Genomic DNA, 21,431 nt, shown 5'->3' with positions numbered 1-21,431 from the left:
TACGAATGTCCCGTAATCTAGAGTTAAAAACTAGTTAAGATATTGATTAATCAAAAGTTTATTATTGTCCGCCTCCGTAGTGTAATGGTCAGCACGCTTGGCTACCGTTCTGGAGGTCCCGGGTTCGATTCCCAAGGGGGGTAAAATAAATATAAGTGATTTTTTCACTGTAATATTTATTCAATATTAGCCTGGACTGGTACCTGAAGCGGAGGGCTGATCACCTTTCCTTCATGTGTAAACGATCAAGATAACACTGCATTTATATGACGCAGTACCCTATGCACCATTGGGGTGCGGATAAGGGTTTTATTATTATTATTATTGAACTGTCCTTACTCTGGCATCCACTCTGTCATGTCCAGCACATTGTCCCGTGGCGACGATCAACTTGTTGGGATGAACCGAGAGACATTTGACATCGTCTGTATGGCCCAAGTAATGCCTTTGGCACTGCTCGTCAACATTGAATAACACAACCACGGACGCCACAAAGTAGACCATCTCACCAGTGGGTAAAAGGTAAAGGTTGTTCCGGCAGTCTTTGCCCCTAAAAAAAAAAGATTCCCTTAATAAATTATGTCTTAAACATTGTAGTAGTTTCTCTAAATATTATACAATTGTGTGTGCTTTTGGACACATTAAAGACATTTAGGACCACATTACAGTTTCCATCATTTGAGCTGATGTGAGCTATCATGACCCAAATGGCTATCAATGTATACCATTGACAAACAGCAAAATGATGCAGACATTTCAACTCTTGTCTGAATGATCTTGAAAAAACTTAAAAATGTATAATACTGATGAAATACTAAATTGATGAAATATAATATACAGGGTGCGATAAAGACTTTAAAATATTTGAATAAAAGTATTGAAAAAACTCCCAACTATAGTTGAATAAAAAAAGTTACAATATGTACACAATAAAACCCGCTTCAAACTGTTTCATTATTATGCAGTATTAGTGGAATTCTTTAAAATTGTATGCAACATTATGCTACGTTTGATATTATATTGACACGTTAATACTTCTATGTTAACATATAAGTATTAACATGTTAATATGACCTTGTTTGGTACTGGAACTTGACATAACATATCCCACACAGTGGGATCTTACCGAACTTGTATTAGAAATAAATATTGATTTCTGTATACTGTTTATATTTATATCACCATATAAACATATTCCTTCTGAGTCAATGTTATGTACTGATTTTTGATAAAACAGATTTTTATACAATCTTATGGATATCAGTAGATACCTGATTAGAGATATGAAATAAAAATTAATCTGGAAGGTTTATTTTAAGTGTGAATTACGGCTAAATAATATAAATAGTTTAGTCAGATAGGTCAAGTAATATTATTACAAAATTATGAACAAGGATTTAATATTTATTCATTATAGTTCTAATCTAAAAAAAAATACAATTATTGTGTGTTACATCTTTTTTGAAATATATAAACGGGTACAATAGTAATTTGTATTGTATTTGAGTTTAAATATCCTATTCACAAAAATTTTCCATTGTGGATCATTCCATCAAAAAGAGATCAACATGCTCTGTTGAATTGAAAATAATTGTTCATTGGCTCGCCTACAGCTAGATTAAGTAGGTATGCTACTTGCTAGCGTGATACAAACCGACAATTGCTATCATTATTTGCGTGCAATGCAACCGGTAAATGGGTGTGGGTTCAAATAATCAAATAAATAAATATACATATGTTTATGCAGATATTGATTATTTCACAAAATTGTGGTACCTACTCATTCCACATCAGGCAACACTAGAAAAATATACAGGATTGCCCATTGTCAGAAAGCTAAATATATGTCTTGCAATGTCTACATCCTTCTCTTGGCTCTCCAATCTTCAGTATAATAAATTGTTCTTATATCATTGTCCTTAAATCCTTCCATTCAAAAGTCAACCCATTGCATGCACTTTGTACCACACAAAGGCGGTAGCTTCTAATAATACTAGCACAAGCACATGTTGAGAGGAATAAATGCCACATTAGTTTTTCCTGACATTCAATCGTAGCTTCAGCTACATCCAAATACTAGTTACTCATGTCCTAGGGTCACATATGCTTTGGACATAACCAAATGTAAGATTCTGATTGATTTGATTAAGCCAAATCCTTCTTGGCTGTCCTTATTATGTTCTTTCATCTCACTTTCTTGTTCTTTTGGTTATGTTTATGAAAAGTCTAAGGCAGAGGTCGGCAGGAGCGGCTCGCGAGTCACATGCGGCTCTTTACCTAGATGTTTGCGACTCTTCGCTCTCTTCGGACATAAACTCCAATTTCACCTTATCTCAAGCAATCTTATAACTTAAATAGACCCACCAAATTGCCTCAATCTGCGAAAACAGTGCAAGACGTAATTTTTAAAATGTCTTCGAATGTAACAGGGCACTGAGTTGAAGATGTAAAGCTAATTTCCGTAGTATTAATTGCAACTGATGAGTCATGTTATACAGAACAAGGGTTTAATATCTACATCTACATATGTATATGACATATTTCCTTTCAACAACACCATAAATAAAAAAAACTTGATTTTTCAGGAAATTGTTTTTAAAGTTTTAAAATATAATACAATGTATTAAAAATAAATATCAACCCATTTATTGAACTTTTTACTATGCAACAGATCTTTTTAGGTTAAACCTGAATGTTTTTTTCTCCATTTGAAAAATATTGAGAATATTAAAAAAAATAATTAAACAATACCTTTTCTTCAAAATGCAAAAACAACACTTTCGCCATGTAGCGGGTAAATATCAAGTTAAAAATATGCCGCTTTTGCTGGAATATAGTACATTTTCTGGGCATTACGAAAAAATGCACAACTGAAAATTGATGATTTTTGTTGTTGAAAGGAGTGAGCGATATATGCGGCTCTCTGGTTCCTTTGTTATCCTGTTTCCATGACAATTTGGCTCTTCTCATTTGACAAACTGCCGACCCCTGGTCTAATGCAATAGACTGACATTTAACTATAGGGACCTATTCTATTAGCAGCCTTACATGGCATTGATCCCTGATTAGCATAAGAATAATGAAGCACATAAAAAAATATATTTATATGTATTTACCTATATCCATATACCCAGTCCAGCTTCAACTTGGTTTGTGGGGGAGGTGCCACCTTGTTGAGGTCATAGGAGTCCAGAAGCGCTGTGGGAGATTGCAAGACCACCGGTCGGCCCCGCAGGAACATCCTGACGGTGCCATCCTCCTCGTTGTACTGACAAGTGTGCGTGCTAGAAGGTGACAACACCATTATTAGTTATATGAACACACACATACATATTGTAGTATGTGTACAAAAGTAGAGCATTTATCTCTGATTTAATTTTCATATGAATAAATTAATAAGATCTTTCTGAAAACGTGAAAAAAACCTTGAAAATTTTTATTTTTCAAATATTGAAAATAAAAAATATTTTTTATTTTAATAATGCATATTTTTTGTTGTTGGTATAAATGTTCATATTTTATATTTTATTAATTATTTCGGCATTAACTTTGTGGCAAGACATGTTACAATGATTAACATTATTATTATTCAGACCAGAATGATGGAAGTTTAGCTTCTGAAACTAGTAGTCTTTAATAAAACTCAAGTGGTATAAAAACAAGTGCTTTCTTAAATCATTCATATTTTATACTGAGTATTTGATTTTAAATTTAAATAGGTACATACTGATTACTACTACTATTACTACCATCATGCCATTTCTCTTCAGGGGTCAGCAGAGAGAATAGATCAACATAGTCATCTGTCCTGAACATACTTAGCTTCCTTTACGTCCATACATCTAGTCATACGTGCCCTTCCATAACGTAAACTTTTCACAGTACCAGATTTTAGGTTCTGGTAGTGATAGAAGTCTTTTCTGTCCGTCGTCCTTCTATTATCCCATTCACATTTGCCAAATATACTTTCTTGGTCATTCTCTCATTATACATTCACATGTTTTTACTATCCTAAAGAACTTTTCTAATATTTTTCAATCTTTTTAACTATCTTTAAATCTAAGTCTGAATAATAAAGAGCTGTCTGAAAATCAATAATTCGCATATCGGACAGATTCTTATCGCTAAGTAAGCATTACTAAATTGTATCTATTTATTGGGTAAATACAACACTAAACTGTTATCTTGTTATTGTATAGAATCATATTTCGTAGTCGTACAGGAGAAAGTGACTAACTACCAAAACGTAAAATGTTCAGGAGGGCCATTTAAGTCACTATTGCTTGTCAAGAAAATAAACATCAATGCAGTTAGTCATTTTTAACTAGTCAATATATTATACTTCCAAGTTTAAAATCCTTTGGGATTTTTTCAGGGCAATATTAAGCTAGTAAGATATCAAATAGTCAATGATCACGTTTTTGTAAATAAATGCACTTGGTCACTTTCTCCTGTATGACTACGATTTGTATAAAGTATATGGAAAAACGAATTAGTTCGAAAAATATTACTCAAATAATGAAGATAAGTAATTTAGTTTGTCTGCGAAAATATGCATTTTATAAAATATATAAAAAAAATTGAAAAAATATCAAACAAACAATTTTTCGGTGGAATTAGACTTGGAGCGAATACATGCCTAAAGTCAAATCTTATGTCACTATTCGTATTTATTTATTTTTTATTTATTAATTAAATTTTAGCATTTATTAATTTTATTTTTTTATTTTTTTTTTCATTTAATATATTTACATTTTTATTTATAACATAATACATTTGAATCATTTATACATATGGAGAACTTTTATATTTCGATTCGCTGTGCCTCTCCATAAAAGAGTCTGTGCTCTTGTGCTTGGAAAGGGACTTACACTCGTGGTTTAATGTTATATAATAAAAGATATAATAGTTTTTTTTATATATTTTTTTAAAGATTTAAATGAAGAGCTTTAATTTTTTCTTAAGGATTTTTATATCATCTATTTTTGAAAATAATATTTATAATTGAAATATAATTGTGTTAACTTCTAAATTACGAATCGTTTTTTTGTGATTACTTATTTTTAATTACACATTTAAAAAAACAAATTTTTTATATGAAACGCCACCAAGCGCCATAAAACAATGATAGCTAAAAGTATTCACAGATGTTCATTTTGCGCGGGCACATTTTACATACAAATTAGCAAGAAAGATGTATTTATCATCTTACAAATGGTTGGAACCAGGATTAAGCCTTACATCATGTGTTATTATATTTATTTTTAGAAACAAACACGCCTAAAAATAATAATAATTTAAATAAATCTGCGACTTATAAATCGATAACACAAAATATTGATGTCAAATTCAATATGTTTAAAACTTATGTGTTTTTTTATTAAAAATATCGACGTTTGTAGGAAAATGTGGCGATTTTACTTGATTGAACGTAAATTAAAATAGTTATTAAATTTTCATACAAAATATAAACAAAACATATTTACTACCTCTTTTAACCCTTATCCGCACTCAGTGGTGCATAGGGCACTGCATCGACGGAGTCTTACATTGATCGTTAATTACATCAAGGCAATATGATTAGTCCTGCGCTTCAGGAAACAGTCCAGGGTGATATTAAATAAATAATAAATTATTATTTAAAATTCATTTATATTTATTTTTCCGCCTCCACACTGTTGTGGTCGGCGCATTTGGCTACCTCGACGGCCCGGGTTCGATTAACAAGGGAGTTAAAATAAATATAAGTGTTTTTTCACAATGATATTTATTCAATATTACCATAGACTGGTACCTGAAGCGCAGGATTGATCACTTAGCCTTAATATAAATTACGATTAACTTAACATTTCATCAATTTAATGAGTGCTCTATGCACCATTGGGTATGGATAAGGGTCAGTAGTGGTATATTTATTTTGACCACGGTGGGCATTCAACCCGAGGCCTGCAGCATTGTAGCCAATCGCGCAGACCACTTTTTTTTTTAATACACATGTTTTACTCAAAAAACTTTTAATATTTAATTTAAAAAGAATTGGGGAATCACGAGATAATTGAGCAAACGTTCCATCAATTTAATTTTTATTACCTAACATGTAATAAAATAAATGAAGAAATATATAAAACGGTGGGTTTTTTAAATGTGAAACGTGACGCGAAATCCCATAAAAATATTAAGGAGGCATCTTGGTATGAAGTTATTTAAATTTCATTTTATCGACGTAAAATTATCAAATATTCAAAATTTTGTTGGTCATCATCACATAAATTTCTACTATATGTAAATAAACCATTAAAATACGGCCTTCACGGGTTATTTCGAAAAACAATATATTACCGTAATTTTTCGTATTTTGGTCAAATGAGATTTATGCAGGATCAACTGAGAACTGACTAATTCGTAAAAAATGTTTTTTTCTTAAGGAAATGCTTAAATTTTCATGATAAATCTTTTTCGAAATATAAGAAATTGATCAATTTTATAAACGTTCACTTAAGCAAAATATTTTGTGTTTTCATGTTATTTATTTAGATTTAATAATTTAATTTGCAATATTAGTTACCGCCCAAAAATTATGCTTTTTAAAAGTACAATAAATAAATGACTTTTTATCATTTTTAAAACAGCAAAACTGAGCTTCGTAAAAATACAATATTTTCATAAATACTGAAATCTCTGTTTCACAATAGATACGTACTGCGAGATACCGTGTAAAAAAAAAGTATACTAAAATCAAATAAAAATATGGTGAATATATTTCCTTGGATTAAAAAATAAATTCAGGATATCAAAAAATTCAATTCATTTAAGCTTTATTGTATCTTAAATTTAGATTGAAAAAATTCCCAAAAAAATCAATGGTAACAGAAATTATGCACCTAGCCCCTTCCGTATACATCTCTGTGAATAGTCTTCTTCTAATCCTTATCTGCACCCAATGGTGCATAGGGCATTATTGCGTATTGACGCAGTGTCATCTTGATCGTTGATATATTAAAGTAAGGTCATCAGAAACGCTTTAGGAACCAGTCCAGAATAATATTAATAAACTAATTATAGTGTAAAATCACTAATATTTATTTTCATCCTCCTCTCGGAATCGAACCCAGGATCTCCATTACGGTAGCTAAACACGCTAACCATTACACCACGGAGGCGGACACGAAAATAAAATAAGTCGAAATTGTGTAAAAAACCGTGTAAAAAGGGAGTTGGGTGTATTTTACTTCACGAAATAAAAAAAAATACAGAACTTATGTTTTCCTATTATATTGGAGTTATAAAGTTGTGCAATTTATGAAAAAAACCAAAATAATTACGAATTATTGTATAATATTTTATTCATCCGCCGATTTAAATAATAGCAAACAATATGTTGTAAGTAATAAAAATAAATGGAGTAGGTATTATTAAATAGGTATACTGTATTATAAAGGTATATTATTATCTTACCGATCGCTCATGTTGTAGCCGAACACCTGAATATCAGAAACAATACGGGTTTTAAAATGTAACGATCAAAGCTATACTACTCGTAGCTACAGCAAAAAAGCGAACTGTCTTTGGTTTTAAATTGCCGGTAAACAGGATTCAAAGAGTACGCGATGTAAAATCGACCGCAATTATGGAATAAACTATGGCTCATACGACAAATGCCAATTCAGCTGTAAGCACACGTGACTCCAATGTGTGAATAGACTTCCTTTATATTTAGCAGTATGATAAATATGCAATGAAAACTTTGCAAGTATGAAAAGCGAGACGACGCCCGCCGCTGCCGAACGCCGATTCTTTACTGAAGCAAATGGCAAATAAAGACTAGGTAAGTAATAATGAAACAGAGTGTTATTCCGGTGATGATTGTGCGCCGAGGTATTTTTTGTATAATGTCTTATTTGTTTTATAATGTCAATTAGTGCAGAATTAAGTGGTTTTCGTGAGCGTAATCGTATGACTTATGTGTAAGCTTGCCAGACGTCCTGGTTTTTTCAGATAAAATCCCGGTGTGCGGGCCGGTTTACGTCATGTCCCGGTAAAAATTAAATTAGAGGATTATTTGTGATAGTTGCTTTGTCATTTATTTCACTGTACTGTAAGCTGGGGACTTCCGGGGTCCCGGTTGAACATTTCAGAAATCTGGGAACTCTACTTATGGATGCAGTAAAGTATCAGTTTTCAAAAAAATGTGTAATCTATGTTTATAAATAAAAATATTAACATTTTTTGACATCTCAAAATAGATAAAGGAAATGGAAGTTTGGGTATTTACAAGGCATTTGACCTGTCATAGGCTGGTTTCGGTAAAAAAAATATTTTTCAATCGGCATTACTTTGTTATCGACGCACGGGTCGTATCTGTAATAAAATACGTTTACGGTGATAATTTTCTACGTTCATCCTATTGCTGGCTGTAGTTCAATGGAGTATACTTGGGTAGCCAAGCGAAACGAATGAAGATCGAGTCTTTGTGTTACGGTTGCCAGATTAAATGCCGGTATACAAAATTTGCGTATCATGGTAAAAATGAAAATAATTATATTTATTCCATACTTGGGTAAAAAAAATAATTTTAATACTTTTTTCTGCGAAGAATGAACGTGATCTTAATTATTTTCGGCGTTTAAGAAATCCAAGATTAGGTCATGAAAAAAAAAACATTTCGTTTTTTCAGTATTTGCTTAAGCATGTAATTATTAAGCTAGGTATTCTCAAAACCAGAGGTTCTCAAAGTTAAACACTTGGGTCCCGCAAAACCTGTGCGATGGCTCTGCTGCGACAAGCGGCATAATAAATCTACAATAATGTTACTATCATAAACTGCAAACAATGCAATTAAACTTATACGAGTATGAGTAGGTATTGTATTACTGTGTGTGGCTTTATATACTGGTGAAGAAGTCAGCAGTGTATAATATATGTATTTTTTTCATGATTTTCATTGAATGGTTATATTAAAATAATGAGTATAAAACTAGGTTTTGCTTATTTTAGGGTTTCGTAAAATATTAAGAGTTTCAAAAGGGTCCCGTCGCCAAAAAAGTTTAAGAGCCGCTGCTCTAAATAACCAAATTTTTGGTCATTTAGAGCAGCAGAAAAAAAAAACATTATATTAAAAAACCCAGTTTGTAAACACAAAAATAATCTGTGTGAACGTTTTTTCGTGATTATTTAAAAAAAACTATAACTCAAACATTCTATAAAAGTGGGTACTTTTTAGGCTTATCTATCAAGAACGAGGTCTTTAAACTACAACTGTTGTTTTCGCATTTTCAAATAAAATAATACCAAAAAACCACATTAAATAAACAACAAACAGGAAATTTAATCCCGTTTCTTACAAATTTTCAATTGTTTTTGTCTGTAGTGCATATCTGTAATATCCATGTATTATGTCTCGGATCATCATCACATAGGCCATAGGCGCATAAATGCGCGCTTGGGGCCACAGCATTTTGGGGCCTTCGTAATTGACTTTTTTCTCTCAAAGTTCTCAGCTAACAAATATTATTATTTAATTGTTTATTTTATTAATATATTTTATCAAACACATAACAACAAATTACAATAATGTGTCCTCATTGAGTTTTCCCGTGCCGAGGGCACATTTTACAATACTTATTTATAAAACTACATAAAAGAAAAATGTTTATGACATGTAATCGTGCTTTAAAGAGCAAGAATAGAAATACAGTTGCTGACTGACATAATATACCGGACGGTGTCCTATCTGGGGCATGCACTTAGAGGAGAGAAGTACGAGACGAAAAGAGTAATCGTAAAATGCAAAATAAAAGGTTGAAGAGATGTGGGAAGAAGACAGATCTCTTGGTTCTGGAATATATGAGATTGTACGGGGATTAGAAGCGTTGAGGAGCTGTTTAGAGCTGCCCAAGACAGGGATAATCTAAGTCATGAGGACCTGACATGGCACACAAAGAAGAAGAATGTCCGAAAATTTGTAGAAAATTTAATTGCACTTGGCGCCTCCATAAAGATGAATCCGCCACTGTAGATACGAGTATGTTCGAAAACAATTCTAACCGCGATAATAAAGAGATATAGCGACAAATCAATATGAAATAATAATATTTTTAAAAGATTGATGAACGCAATTCGATATGGTCGATGTACTTAATGTATCACGATATCAAAACCAAATAATTAGAGCGGGAGAAATCAGCATAATTCCAATTGAAAGTTGAGAAGTCTAGCTTTACACAGATGGTACAGTAAGACTGAAATCAGGCATTTCAATTTTATTAAAAAAGAAATTTGCGCAAATATTAATACACGCGTTACATAGGAGCCGTGGCATAGTTGGGTAGACTATCGACTTTGAAATTGGCGTTGCGAGTTCGATTCCCGCCAATTGCAAAATAAATTCAAGAAATATTAATTTTCAATTGGTCTGGGTGTTTGTGGTGTATTTTTCACATTTACCTTCCCTTTTCTTACTACTCTACCCTTATAAATGGCAAACTTTTGGGAAATTAGCGTGATTTTATACAATATACTAAACACTTCAATATAACACCACTATTTTTTGACACCTCATCAAAGATGAAGACGAATATGGAAGTCTGGGCATTTACGGGGCTGACAACCGTCATGGGCAGGTTTAAGTGATAATTTTTACACACGTGTAACATTCACCAATTCTACCCATTATTGACAACCACACTACATAAATTCTTGGAAGTTCTATATATATGAACCAATTTAGAAACCTTGTTCTTGAATCACTAGAACTTCACTAGAGACATCTATTGGTGAGATGTAAAGAAGCTTTTTATTAAGCACAATATCTTATATTAGTATGTGAGGTCCGAATTCTGGATTATAATCACACACATGAGAAACGCCAGAAAATACCATTTTCAGTTTTATTATTTAAGCTTAAAATTTGACCAGATAATTTATTTACAACATTTTGAGTGTGTCCAAATACTATATAGTATAATACTGTTATTTAATATTCGTTGTTAGACAAAAATTAATAGAAATAATACTTTTCGATAGCATTGTGATAACTTCGTAAAATACTACCTTAAGGGCGCATAATTTATTTCCATTATAATATTCTAACTAGTAAAGTAAATACATATTAAAAATTACAAAGTATTATTTATTACAAAAGATACTGATTATTTTAATATGATTCAAGAAATAAGAATTTGGTTTCGACCAAAACTCATATTTTACATGATATGTTTGTTTAATTGTTTGGATTGGATTCAGTACGCAAAAAAACGAGTAGGTGTTACATTAATAAGGTAAAAACTAAACTAACATCTTCAACATGAAATCTTTAACATATTACGAAATACAACAAAAACTAAACAGGTATTGTGTATTACATACTCGTGTCATGAGTAGGTACTTCAGTTTGATACCGTCCGATCCTTTTGTTCTTTCCAAGGCTGTCTGACTCAGTTTAAATTATTTATTGTATTAACTCGCGGCGACCGTGGCAGTGGCATTAGTTTTCTATATTCCCCACAAAATCAAAATAATCGATAGCTATTATTGTGTCAATAGTCGATTCGAAGTGGGTGGTTCGTGAACGACCGGATCTTAATGATTTGATCAGATATGAGAGATATCGATAACGAACGATATAAAGATATAACGTATCATAAACGTACTTTCATCGATTTACAATCGATAAAATATATATATATATATATATATATATATATATATATATATATATATATATATATATATATATATATATATATATATATATATATATATATATATATATATATATATATATATATATATATATATATATATATATATATATATATATATATATATATATATATATATATATATATATATATATATATATATATATATATATATATATATATATATATATATATATATATATATATATATATATATATATATATATATATATATATATATATATATATATATATATATATATATATATATATATATATATATATATATATATATATATATATATATATATATATATATATATATATATATATATATATATATATATATATATATATATACACACACACATATATATATATATATATATATATATATATATATATATATATATATATATATATATATATATATATATATATATATATATATATATATATATATATATATATATATATATATATATATATATATATATATATATATATATATATATATATATATATATATATATATATATATATATATATATATATATATATATATATATATATATATATATATATATATATATATATATATATATATATATATATATATATATATATATATATATATATATATATATATATATATATATATATATATATATATATATATATATATATATATATATATATATATATATATATATATATATATATATATATATATATATATATATATATATATATATATATATATATATATATATATATATATATATACACACACACATATAGTTGGAAGCGTTTTAAATACTTGAATATGGTCAAGTTGGAAGTCGAAATGTATTAATGTGTAAGATGCGAAGATTGTTTGGAATGAAAGAGTGGTGTGGCTCTCTGCCTGCCCCTACGACGAAGCGGCGTGGTGGAGAGTATAATGTTTTTATATCATGAGTAATATTATAAATAAATAAACATTATATTTAACAAACCAAAAAGCTGTATCTTACTTTTCATTCCAAATATTATAAACTTAAAAAAATAAACAAAAAGAAAACCGTCATTCGTTTTATATAAAAATAAAATAAAACAATAAATTATAAAATTAATGTAACGTTGTCAGTAGTAATGTAGTCTTACTGTAATTACTGTAGTCAGGTAAAACGAGAGCTTTGCTTGCTTGGGGACTTAAAGCTAGGTTTAAATTCGAACTTTCATTCAATCTTATATCGACGCCTACAAAAAAGGTCGTCTGCTAGCATTTGCATTTATTTTCTTTTCTGTGCATTTTATTTTCGATAGCCATCACGGCCAAAAACAAAAATGTCTCCAACTGAGAAATTACCACATTTGAGCTTCTTTCTTGGAACAGTTAATAGGTCTGCATAATTTTACAGTTACTATAACAATTATCGTTCCAAATCAAAGAAGATATAAATGAAAATAATTTTTAATAATTAAAATAAATTTAAAAACAAATACATAAGGATGCGCTAATGATGATGTTTTGTGTACAATATTCGTAAATTTTCAGGGCCATTGAAAATATGCAAAGACCTTTTCAGGATTGGAATTTGTTTAAGCGACGCCTACTTTTAGCAAATGATAAAAAATCCTAAAAATGGCGTAGAGAAGGTTGTCTGTAACGCAGTCTGTAATGATATTCAGAAAAAAAACACACACAACACATCGCTCACTCCTTTCAAGAACGTCATGAATAAAAAATCGTTGATTTTCAGCTGTGCATGTTTTCAGAATGTCCAGAAAATGTACTATATCCAAGCAAAAGAGGCATATTTTTAACTTAATATTTACCCGCTACAGGGCAGAAAGTGTTGTTGCATTTTGAAGAAAAGGTATTGTTTAATAATTTTTTTAAGTATACTAAATATTTTTCAAATGGAGAAAAAACCTTCAGGTTTTACCTTAAATGATCTGTTGCATAGTAAACAGTTCAATAAGTGGCTTGATATTTATTTTTAATACATTGTATTATATTTTTAAACTTTAAAAACGTTCTCCTGAAAAATCAAGTTTTCTGATTTATGACGTTCTTGAAAGGAGTGAGTGACATGTAATATGTTGAATTTTGAAATCTGCGATGTTGTTAATACCACATGTACCTGTATATTGACTAGGATATAATCAATTTAAAAAAAGCTGCCATGTTGTGTAGGGGGTCTACATAAATGTAGGTGATTTATTTAATCTTAAACTTATTTTTATTTAATTAATTGTTTTTATAATTTTGTTTGTAAATAAAAATAATACTTGACACTGGCAGAAACATCCTTTCACTGGGTGACTGCCAAATAATAAAAGTATATATCACCCTAGACTGGTAGCTAAAGCGCAGGGCTCATCACCCTTTCTTTATGTGTTTTAATATCAAGATAACAATACTTTTGGACTAAGCAGTGTCCTGTGCACCGATGAGTGCAGATAAAGGTTAAAATAATAAAGTTGATGCCAGGAAGTCTGAATGAAAACATAAAAATCAATAAAGGAAAAGAAAACACGATTAATATTTTTTTTAAATGTAGTATTAAAAGCATTTCTTCATACCTGCTGAGAAAAAAAATCAACCAAAGTCGATAAGCAAAATTAAACAGTTTTTTCAATATTATTTAAACTATTTTGTTTCTGGCATTCAAGTTATTAATGGTATCTATAACCGCAATTTTTATTAAAACGAAATGAAACCAATTCAATGCGGTTACAAACAACAACAAAAAACGGTTTAATTATGTCTTGGGTATTATTTATTTCACTTTTAAATGTATTGGTAACCAACTATTACATACACGAATAATAATAAATATATTTCAAATTTCTATTTGTTAAAACTTAGGGGTATTTTTATATTTTTATATTTTTGTAATTTTTGTTTGAAAATCATATTTTCAGGTGAATATACTTCGGGGATCGGATCTTGCATAAAAATAAAAGAGTTTCTGCTTAATAAAAGCTTTCCTCAATCTAACATAGATTGAGGAAAGCTTTCATTAAGCAGAAACTCTTTTCGAGGAAAAGGAAACTCCTTTCGAGAACGTCATAAAAAAAATCGTCAATTTTCAGTTGTTCATATTTTCAGAATGCCCAGAAAATGTACTATATCCCAGCAAAAGAGGCATATTATTAACATAATATTTACCCGCTACAGGGCAGAAAGTGTTGTTTTTGCATTTTGAAGTAAAAGTATTGTTTAATTATTTTTTAAATTTACTTAATATTTTCAAATGGAGAAAATACCTTCAGGTTTTACCTGAAAAGATCTGTTGCACAGTAAAAAAGTTCAATAAGTGGCTTGATTATATAAACTTATTTAAATAAACTTTAAAAACGTTCTACTGAAAAATCAAATTTTATTTATTTATGACGTTCTTGAAAGGAGTGAGCGTATTGTACTGTGTCACGAGATTGATTAATATATTTGGAAGTTCCAAAAACATGAGTAGTGTGGTTGTCAATCATTGGTAGAATTGGTGAATGTTGCACGTGTGTAAAGTGATCACTTAACCAGCCTATGGTAGGACATAAGCCCTGTAAATACGAAGACTTCCATATCCTTCTTCATCTTTGTTGAGATGTCAAAAATGGATGTGAAAATCGTTGAAGGTTTTAATTAATTGTTTGACGATCTAAACACCTTGTTTTTTTTTTAAACGAAGTCTTCATTGTGAAGATGCATTATATCCGCATTAAAAAAAAAGATATCCCACCACGAAATTATGTACATATTTGCAAACAATAAAATAATCATAGGTACAAAGAAAATTAAATTAAAAACAACAAATTAACTGAAGCGCTCTCAAGCAAACAAAATGATTTCCATTATCCATTATTATGTGCAGACGGGCGTAAAATGTTTGTTTAAGGAATATTATGTTCAGGGTTCTAGATCAACAGGTCACTTGACTCGAATGTACGCCAAGGACAATGGCTGGTTTGTCCTTGCGATGTTTTTATAGCGTAGCAAAACGAGTTTAGTTAAAATCCCGTGGAGTTGATTTTTTCACCTAGTAGCAAGTTAGCTTTGAAGTTGAAATACCAGTCTTTGAATTTCTGTTTTAACATACCTAACTATTAGAAATACCATACGCTTAAATCTTGATTTTGATTACATTCAAACATGTTTGTTTCCTGTCATTAGTGACTTAAAAATTTCGCGATCATGATAAAAAAATTAACCATCACGCCGCTTTCCGTATGGGATAGGCAGAGAGAATAAAACTCCACACCAATCTGTCTCTCTAAACAATCTTCGCCTCTTCCACATTCGTGGATCTTTTCATACATATCCGCCGATTATTCAGACTCCTGACCGGCCACTTTCATGTATATGAAATACTTGGTCATGGCAAGTTTTCCTCGGTCTTTCTCTACGCCACACTAAATTGTCTTTGCAAACAATATTCGTCTCTTCTACATTAATGCATCTCCTCATACATACCCTTCGATTATTCTGACTCCTGACCTGACCACTTTCAAGTGCGTGAAATACTTGATCATGGTAATTTTTCATCGGTCTTCCTCTGTATCTACATATTATCAACCACATTAGCCTCATAAATTTATTGTACTATGGTATTCTTTCTTCACTCGTTCGATTCATATGCCCAAACCATCTCAATAGATCTTTCTTAATTTTATCTATAATGCTTATCGCAGTATTGCATTCTATCCTAATATCACCATTTGAAAATCTATCATATATTGTTTTTCCGTACATCCCTTTTACTGTGTAACAAATCCCTCGGCGAAGGAGAAATACCAGCAATACGCATAGATTTCCTATGGTATCGGGTTATAAATATCAAATGAGGAGAACATGGGTCGACTAAGGTATCGCATGCCGAAAACATTCAACAGCAATTATTTTTCAATTAATAACTATTTATTATGGTATGGTTGATGACGATTGTCTGCAGTCGATATAAATTTTCTGGATTTTCATACATGACGGAAATATGTTTAAATTGAAAATTGTAATTAAAAGCTTAAGAATTTATAGATGCGCCAAGAATTGATACGAATCTAATACAGTAAAAACTCGATATAAAGGACTATTTGCGGGGATGGGGTGTGCATTAAAGCTGTAAGTCCGTTATATAAAAATACATTTAAAATAAAGCAAAAAACTTAACTTAAAAAAATACGAACATTATATTTAGATATGAATAAATAATACAAAACACAAACCAAAATCCCTTTATTATTTTTGGACATTTTTATAAGTTTTGTGAAGTGACGTTGCCGTTTGATATCGACGCTCTTGCTTTCGGTAATCCTGCTTTGAAAAATGAATCATGTTTTGATGCACTTCTGAAGTTTGTTGTTTTTTTTAAATCAACTCTAAAACTACGGAAATACGTATATATACATATCTGAACTTCGTTATCTGACGAATAGTCAATAATTTGACTGGAATTTTTGTCCGTTGTATCCGAAGTTCGTTAATTAGAGGTCCGTTATATCAGGGTTTTACTGTATTAATAATAATAATAAAAATAAGCAAATATGAAGTATTGTTTCCAAAACACTCACGAATCGAGATAAATAATAGTTTTGTATTATCGTATAAGAAATAACATATTTTCTGGATTTTCATACTTGACGGAAATGTGTTTAAATTGGAAATCGTAATTGAAAATTATGTGAATTTATAGGCGCGCAAAGAATTGATACAAATCTAGGATTTCCGAAATTGGCGTGTTAAAACTAAGCAAATATGAATTATTGTTTCCAAAACACTCGCGATTCGAGATAAATAATGGTTTTGTATTATTGTGTAAGACATTTTGGGCACAGCCGGAACATAAATATTTCAACTGATTATGACAGCACATCACTTAAGTGGGAGTACCGGAGAAGTTCTCAAGAATAAATTATCAAAACGTATGCGGCATATTTGATATTTTGTGATAAATTTGCACCTGTCATATATAAGTAGGTGTGCATATATAGAAATGCACCGTGACACAAAACTCAAAGCCATAATACAGTGCAAACCGAAGTCCATTATAAAAAAAAATATCAAAACTTTTATAGAAATATAGACATTATGTCGACGTGCCCTACGTAAAGTGCTCTAACTACAATTTTGTCAATTTTGAGGTATTTGGTGTATGTTATCAACTGACCGTTATCTACAAATATAAACAACCAAAAAAATAAATAAATAAATTACTCCTAGTTTTCAGGCGTATAAGACGCTATCTACATTAAATTTTCGAAATGAACTGAACTCCTAAAACGCTATCTACTTAATTTTGACAAAGCATAAAGTTTTTAAACGATTTAATGCATTATTTTATCGTGTATTTGAATGTATATTACTAGTTTAGAATTTCAGATAAAACCGTTAATTAATAAAAAAGAAAACGTTAAAAAAATCTTCTAAGCTCTCTCCTGTAAAGTAACAGATTTGCAGATAGAGTACTTTACGTTGGGGCCATCGATATTAGATATACATATATAAACAATACAAAACACAGACAAAATTCTATTTATTGTCTTGCTTTGAAAAAGGAATCAAGTTTTCTTTGCACTTTTGAAGTTGGGTGTTTATTTTTTTATTTTTTTTAATCAACTCTTAAGAATTACGAAAATACAGTACTTACATAAAATAGTTATTGACAACATTTTTTTCAATAAAGATTATGATTAAAATTCTCGTTATGTCAAACGAAAGCGGCTGTGTTCACTTTTGGGTTTTGACACACGGGGTCAAGAGCGCACGGTTTACATTTACTAGAGAATATGATGGTTTAAATTGTATTTTAACTTGATGGTTTTAAATCGGACCCGGGACCTCCAGTACAGTATCCAAAGGCGCTAACCACTATACTATGGAGTCGGACAGATGGCTTAGGCATACGAAAATATTATACTATGAAATTGGATTTTTTGTATATAATAAGAACATTATATATTTCTCACTGTAATATTTATTCAATATTACCCTGGACTGGTACCTGAAGCGGAGGGCTGATCACCTTTCCTTCATGTGTTATCGATCAACACTTCGTTTATATGATGCAGTACCCTATGCACCATCGGGTGCGGATGAGGTTTGATGATGATGATGAGAGAATATGATGGTTTTAACTGGGTTTTAACTCAATGGTTTTGACTGGAACCCGGTGCTTCTAGTACGATAGCCAAACCTCGCTAACCACTATACTACGGAGGCAGACAGATGACTTTGCAATGCGAAAATATTAAAGTATGAAATTGAATGTTTTTGTATATAATAAAAACAAATATCGTAGTCATACAGGAGAAAGTGACCAAGTGCATTTTTTTACAAAAACGTGATCATTGATTATTTGATATATTACTAGCTTAATATTGCCCTAAAAAAATAAAAAATAAGGATTTTTTAACTTGGAAGAATAATATATTGACTTTTTAAAAATGTCTAACTGCATTGATGTTTATTTTCTTGCCAAGCAAAAGTGACTTAAATGACCTTCCTGAACATTTTACGTTTTGTCAGTTGGTCACTTCTCCTGTACGACTACGATATATTTCTCACTTAAAAAATTAATGTGTGTGTAACATGAGTTTTTCGACACCCTGTTTAAATGTGTATAAGTATAATAGTTACAATGATAGTGAAGTCATGCAAGTGGGAGGGCGTTAATGATAACCACTTGTTTCATTCATAAAGCACCTCATCACTTCTTGGGCACATGGACACTGGACTTAATTACTGTAAGTGAACTCGCATTGAAAAACCGAGCATAATTAAACTTAGCAAAATGCTTTGTCATTAGAGTAGTAAAAATATAATTATGTTTTATCATCCATAATTTAGAAAGAGAATTAATGGAATAATTCACAATTTTAATACTGGGTTAGAAATAAAAATTAGCTATTAAATCATTTGGACATCATATCGTAGTTATACAGGAAAAGTGACCAACTTACAAAACATAAAATGTTCAGGGGGGCCATTTAAATCACCTTTGCTTGGCAAGAAAATAAACATCAATGCAATTAGTAATTTTTAACAAGTCAATATATTAAATTTCCATGTTTAAAATTGCTTCGGGAATTTTTCAGGACAATATTAAGCTAGTAAGATATCAAATAGTCAATAATCACGTTTTTGTAAAAAAATGCACTAGGCCATTTTCTCCAGTATGACTAAGATATTGTCATTAATTCTTCATCATACTTTGTCTGCAATGTAAAAATATCATACTAAATATTATAAATTGTTTTATAGATGTCGAATGCATGGAAAATCATTGTATGACAGAAATTAAAAACGAAGATATTAGAAGGAATGTAAGGCTGAACAAGGAATAATTGAAAAGATTAGGAAGAGTGCTTTAAGGTGGTATGGACATGTGGAGTGGATGGATGGCGAGATATGTGAGCGAGAAAATAGATAGATGACGGCCAAAAAAGACTACTGCAGTGCCTCGACCAGCCCCGACCACCATGGATAAATACGATACGAACGGCGTTCAGAGGCGCCAACATAAACAAGTGCACCACGGACGAGCGTGACATCATCACGCGTAGAACGAGATCGAAACATTAAATAGACTGACAACCAGGAGTTCACTCTCTCTCGTAAGCCAGCCACCACAGGGATCAGGTCTACCTCCAGTTACCATTAGCTGGTAAGTGATTTCAATAAAATATTTAAAATCAAAAGTGTAACGTGGTCAGTGATCATTCTTTTATATTAGTATAACGTAGCGATAAGTATTTTCTATCATTGTTAAAAATCGCAGTATAAAATATGGATTAATTATTGATTATCTAATTTAATTGCAGTCCCAAACGCACCTTCTGAAAAATAAATGGTGGATGGGAGTGCACCATAATTCGTGCAATCCATCCACCTCCACCCTTGGCACGATGAGATCAATCAGAACCTAAAATCTGGTGGTGTAAAAAGTCTGCGTAATCGGAGGGCGTGTATGACTAGATGTATAGATGTGAAGGAGGCGAGGAGTGTATGTCAGGACAGAAGAGTGTGGCTTTTCATCCATTCTGCCTACCCTTACGGAGAAACGGCGTGATGGTGATAGTAGTAGATGTCTCAACTTGAGACGCTCCCTCTATAGTTTTTATATAAAAGAAATTGGAAATCTGAGCATCCCAGGCCTGGCTTAAGTGATTGCTTTATACATTGTGTAACATTCACTATTATGGCTTTTATTGAACATATGTATTAATTTTTTAAAGATGTATACATGCACTGTTATTGGATTCCTTTTGTATGTTCATATTGGTATATCATCTGTATGGTGAATAATCCAGCGCGTGATAAAATAAATAATAAAAATATGGATAAAATAAATAATAAAAAATATATTGAAGAAGCATGTTTTTCATGTGCATGTGTATTTTGAAATTAAAGCAAACAATACTTTAAAACAAGGGTGGTCAATCCGCGGCCCGCGGGCCGCATGCAGCTCGCCGGGTGTCTACTTGCGGCCTGCGGAGCAAATCTCACATTTTTTCCTTTAGTGTACACAAAACCACCAAAAGAACATTCCATCATGTGTAGTTCATATCATATCCTATATATGGGAGTATTTCACTATTCTAACAGATTCAAGACCCATAATGGCGTCAAGTAGTAAAGACGTTGGACTAAAGAAGAGAAGAGTAACAGAAGAACTGAGAAGTTCTTAAGACAGATGGACTATAAACAATTTTTTCAATCAATCAAACTTCCTAAAAGGAAAAAACCAACAA

The 21,431-nt window shown here is 30.8% G+C and overlaps 1 protein-coding gene across 7 annotated transcripts in view; it reads right to left on the bottom strand.

The window, feature by feature from the left end:
• LOC148309395 (echinoderm microtubule-associated protein-like 2) overlaps positions 1–21,431 on the bottom strand; it is a 139,185-nt gene that overhangs the window by 13,915 nt on the left and 103,839 nt on the right. For 6 of the 7 annotated variants that reach the window (XM_088260158.1, XM_088260153.1, XM_088260157.1 and 3 more), the window contains 2 exons: positions 3,117–3,284; positions 340–550 (listed from right to left, as the gene is read on the bottom strand). In XM_088260158.1, the coding sequence (XP_088116284.1) occupies positions 340–550; positions 3,117–3,284 (379 nt within the window). Of the gene's footprint in view, positions 1–339; positions 551–3,116; positions 3,285–7,455; positions 7,801–21,431 lie in introns of those variants that run through there. The other variant, XM_088260159.1, reaches the window with a different exon arrangement.

This window comes from Brachycentrus maculatus, unplaced genomic scaffold, assembly GCF_059751285.1.
Source record: "Brachycentrus maculatus isolate JH-2025_06_01 unplaced genomic scaffold, ASM5975128v1 h1tg000125l, whole genome shotgun sequence".
Taxonomy (NCBI): Eukaryota; Metazoa; Arthropoda; class Insecta; order Trichoptera; family Brachycentridae; genus Brachycentrus; species Brachycentrus maculatus.
The sequence above is the reverse complement of the archived record's forward strand: the minus strand, read 5'-3'. Positions and strand labels throughout refer to the sequence as shown.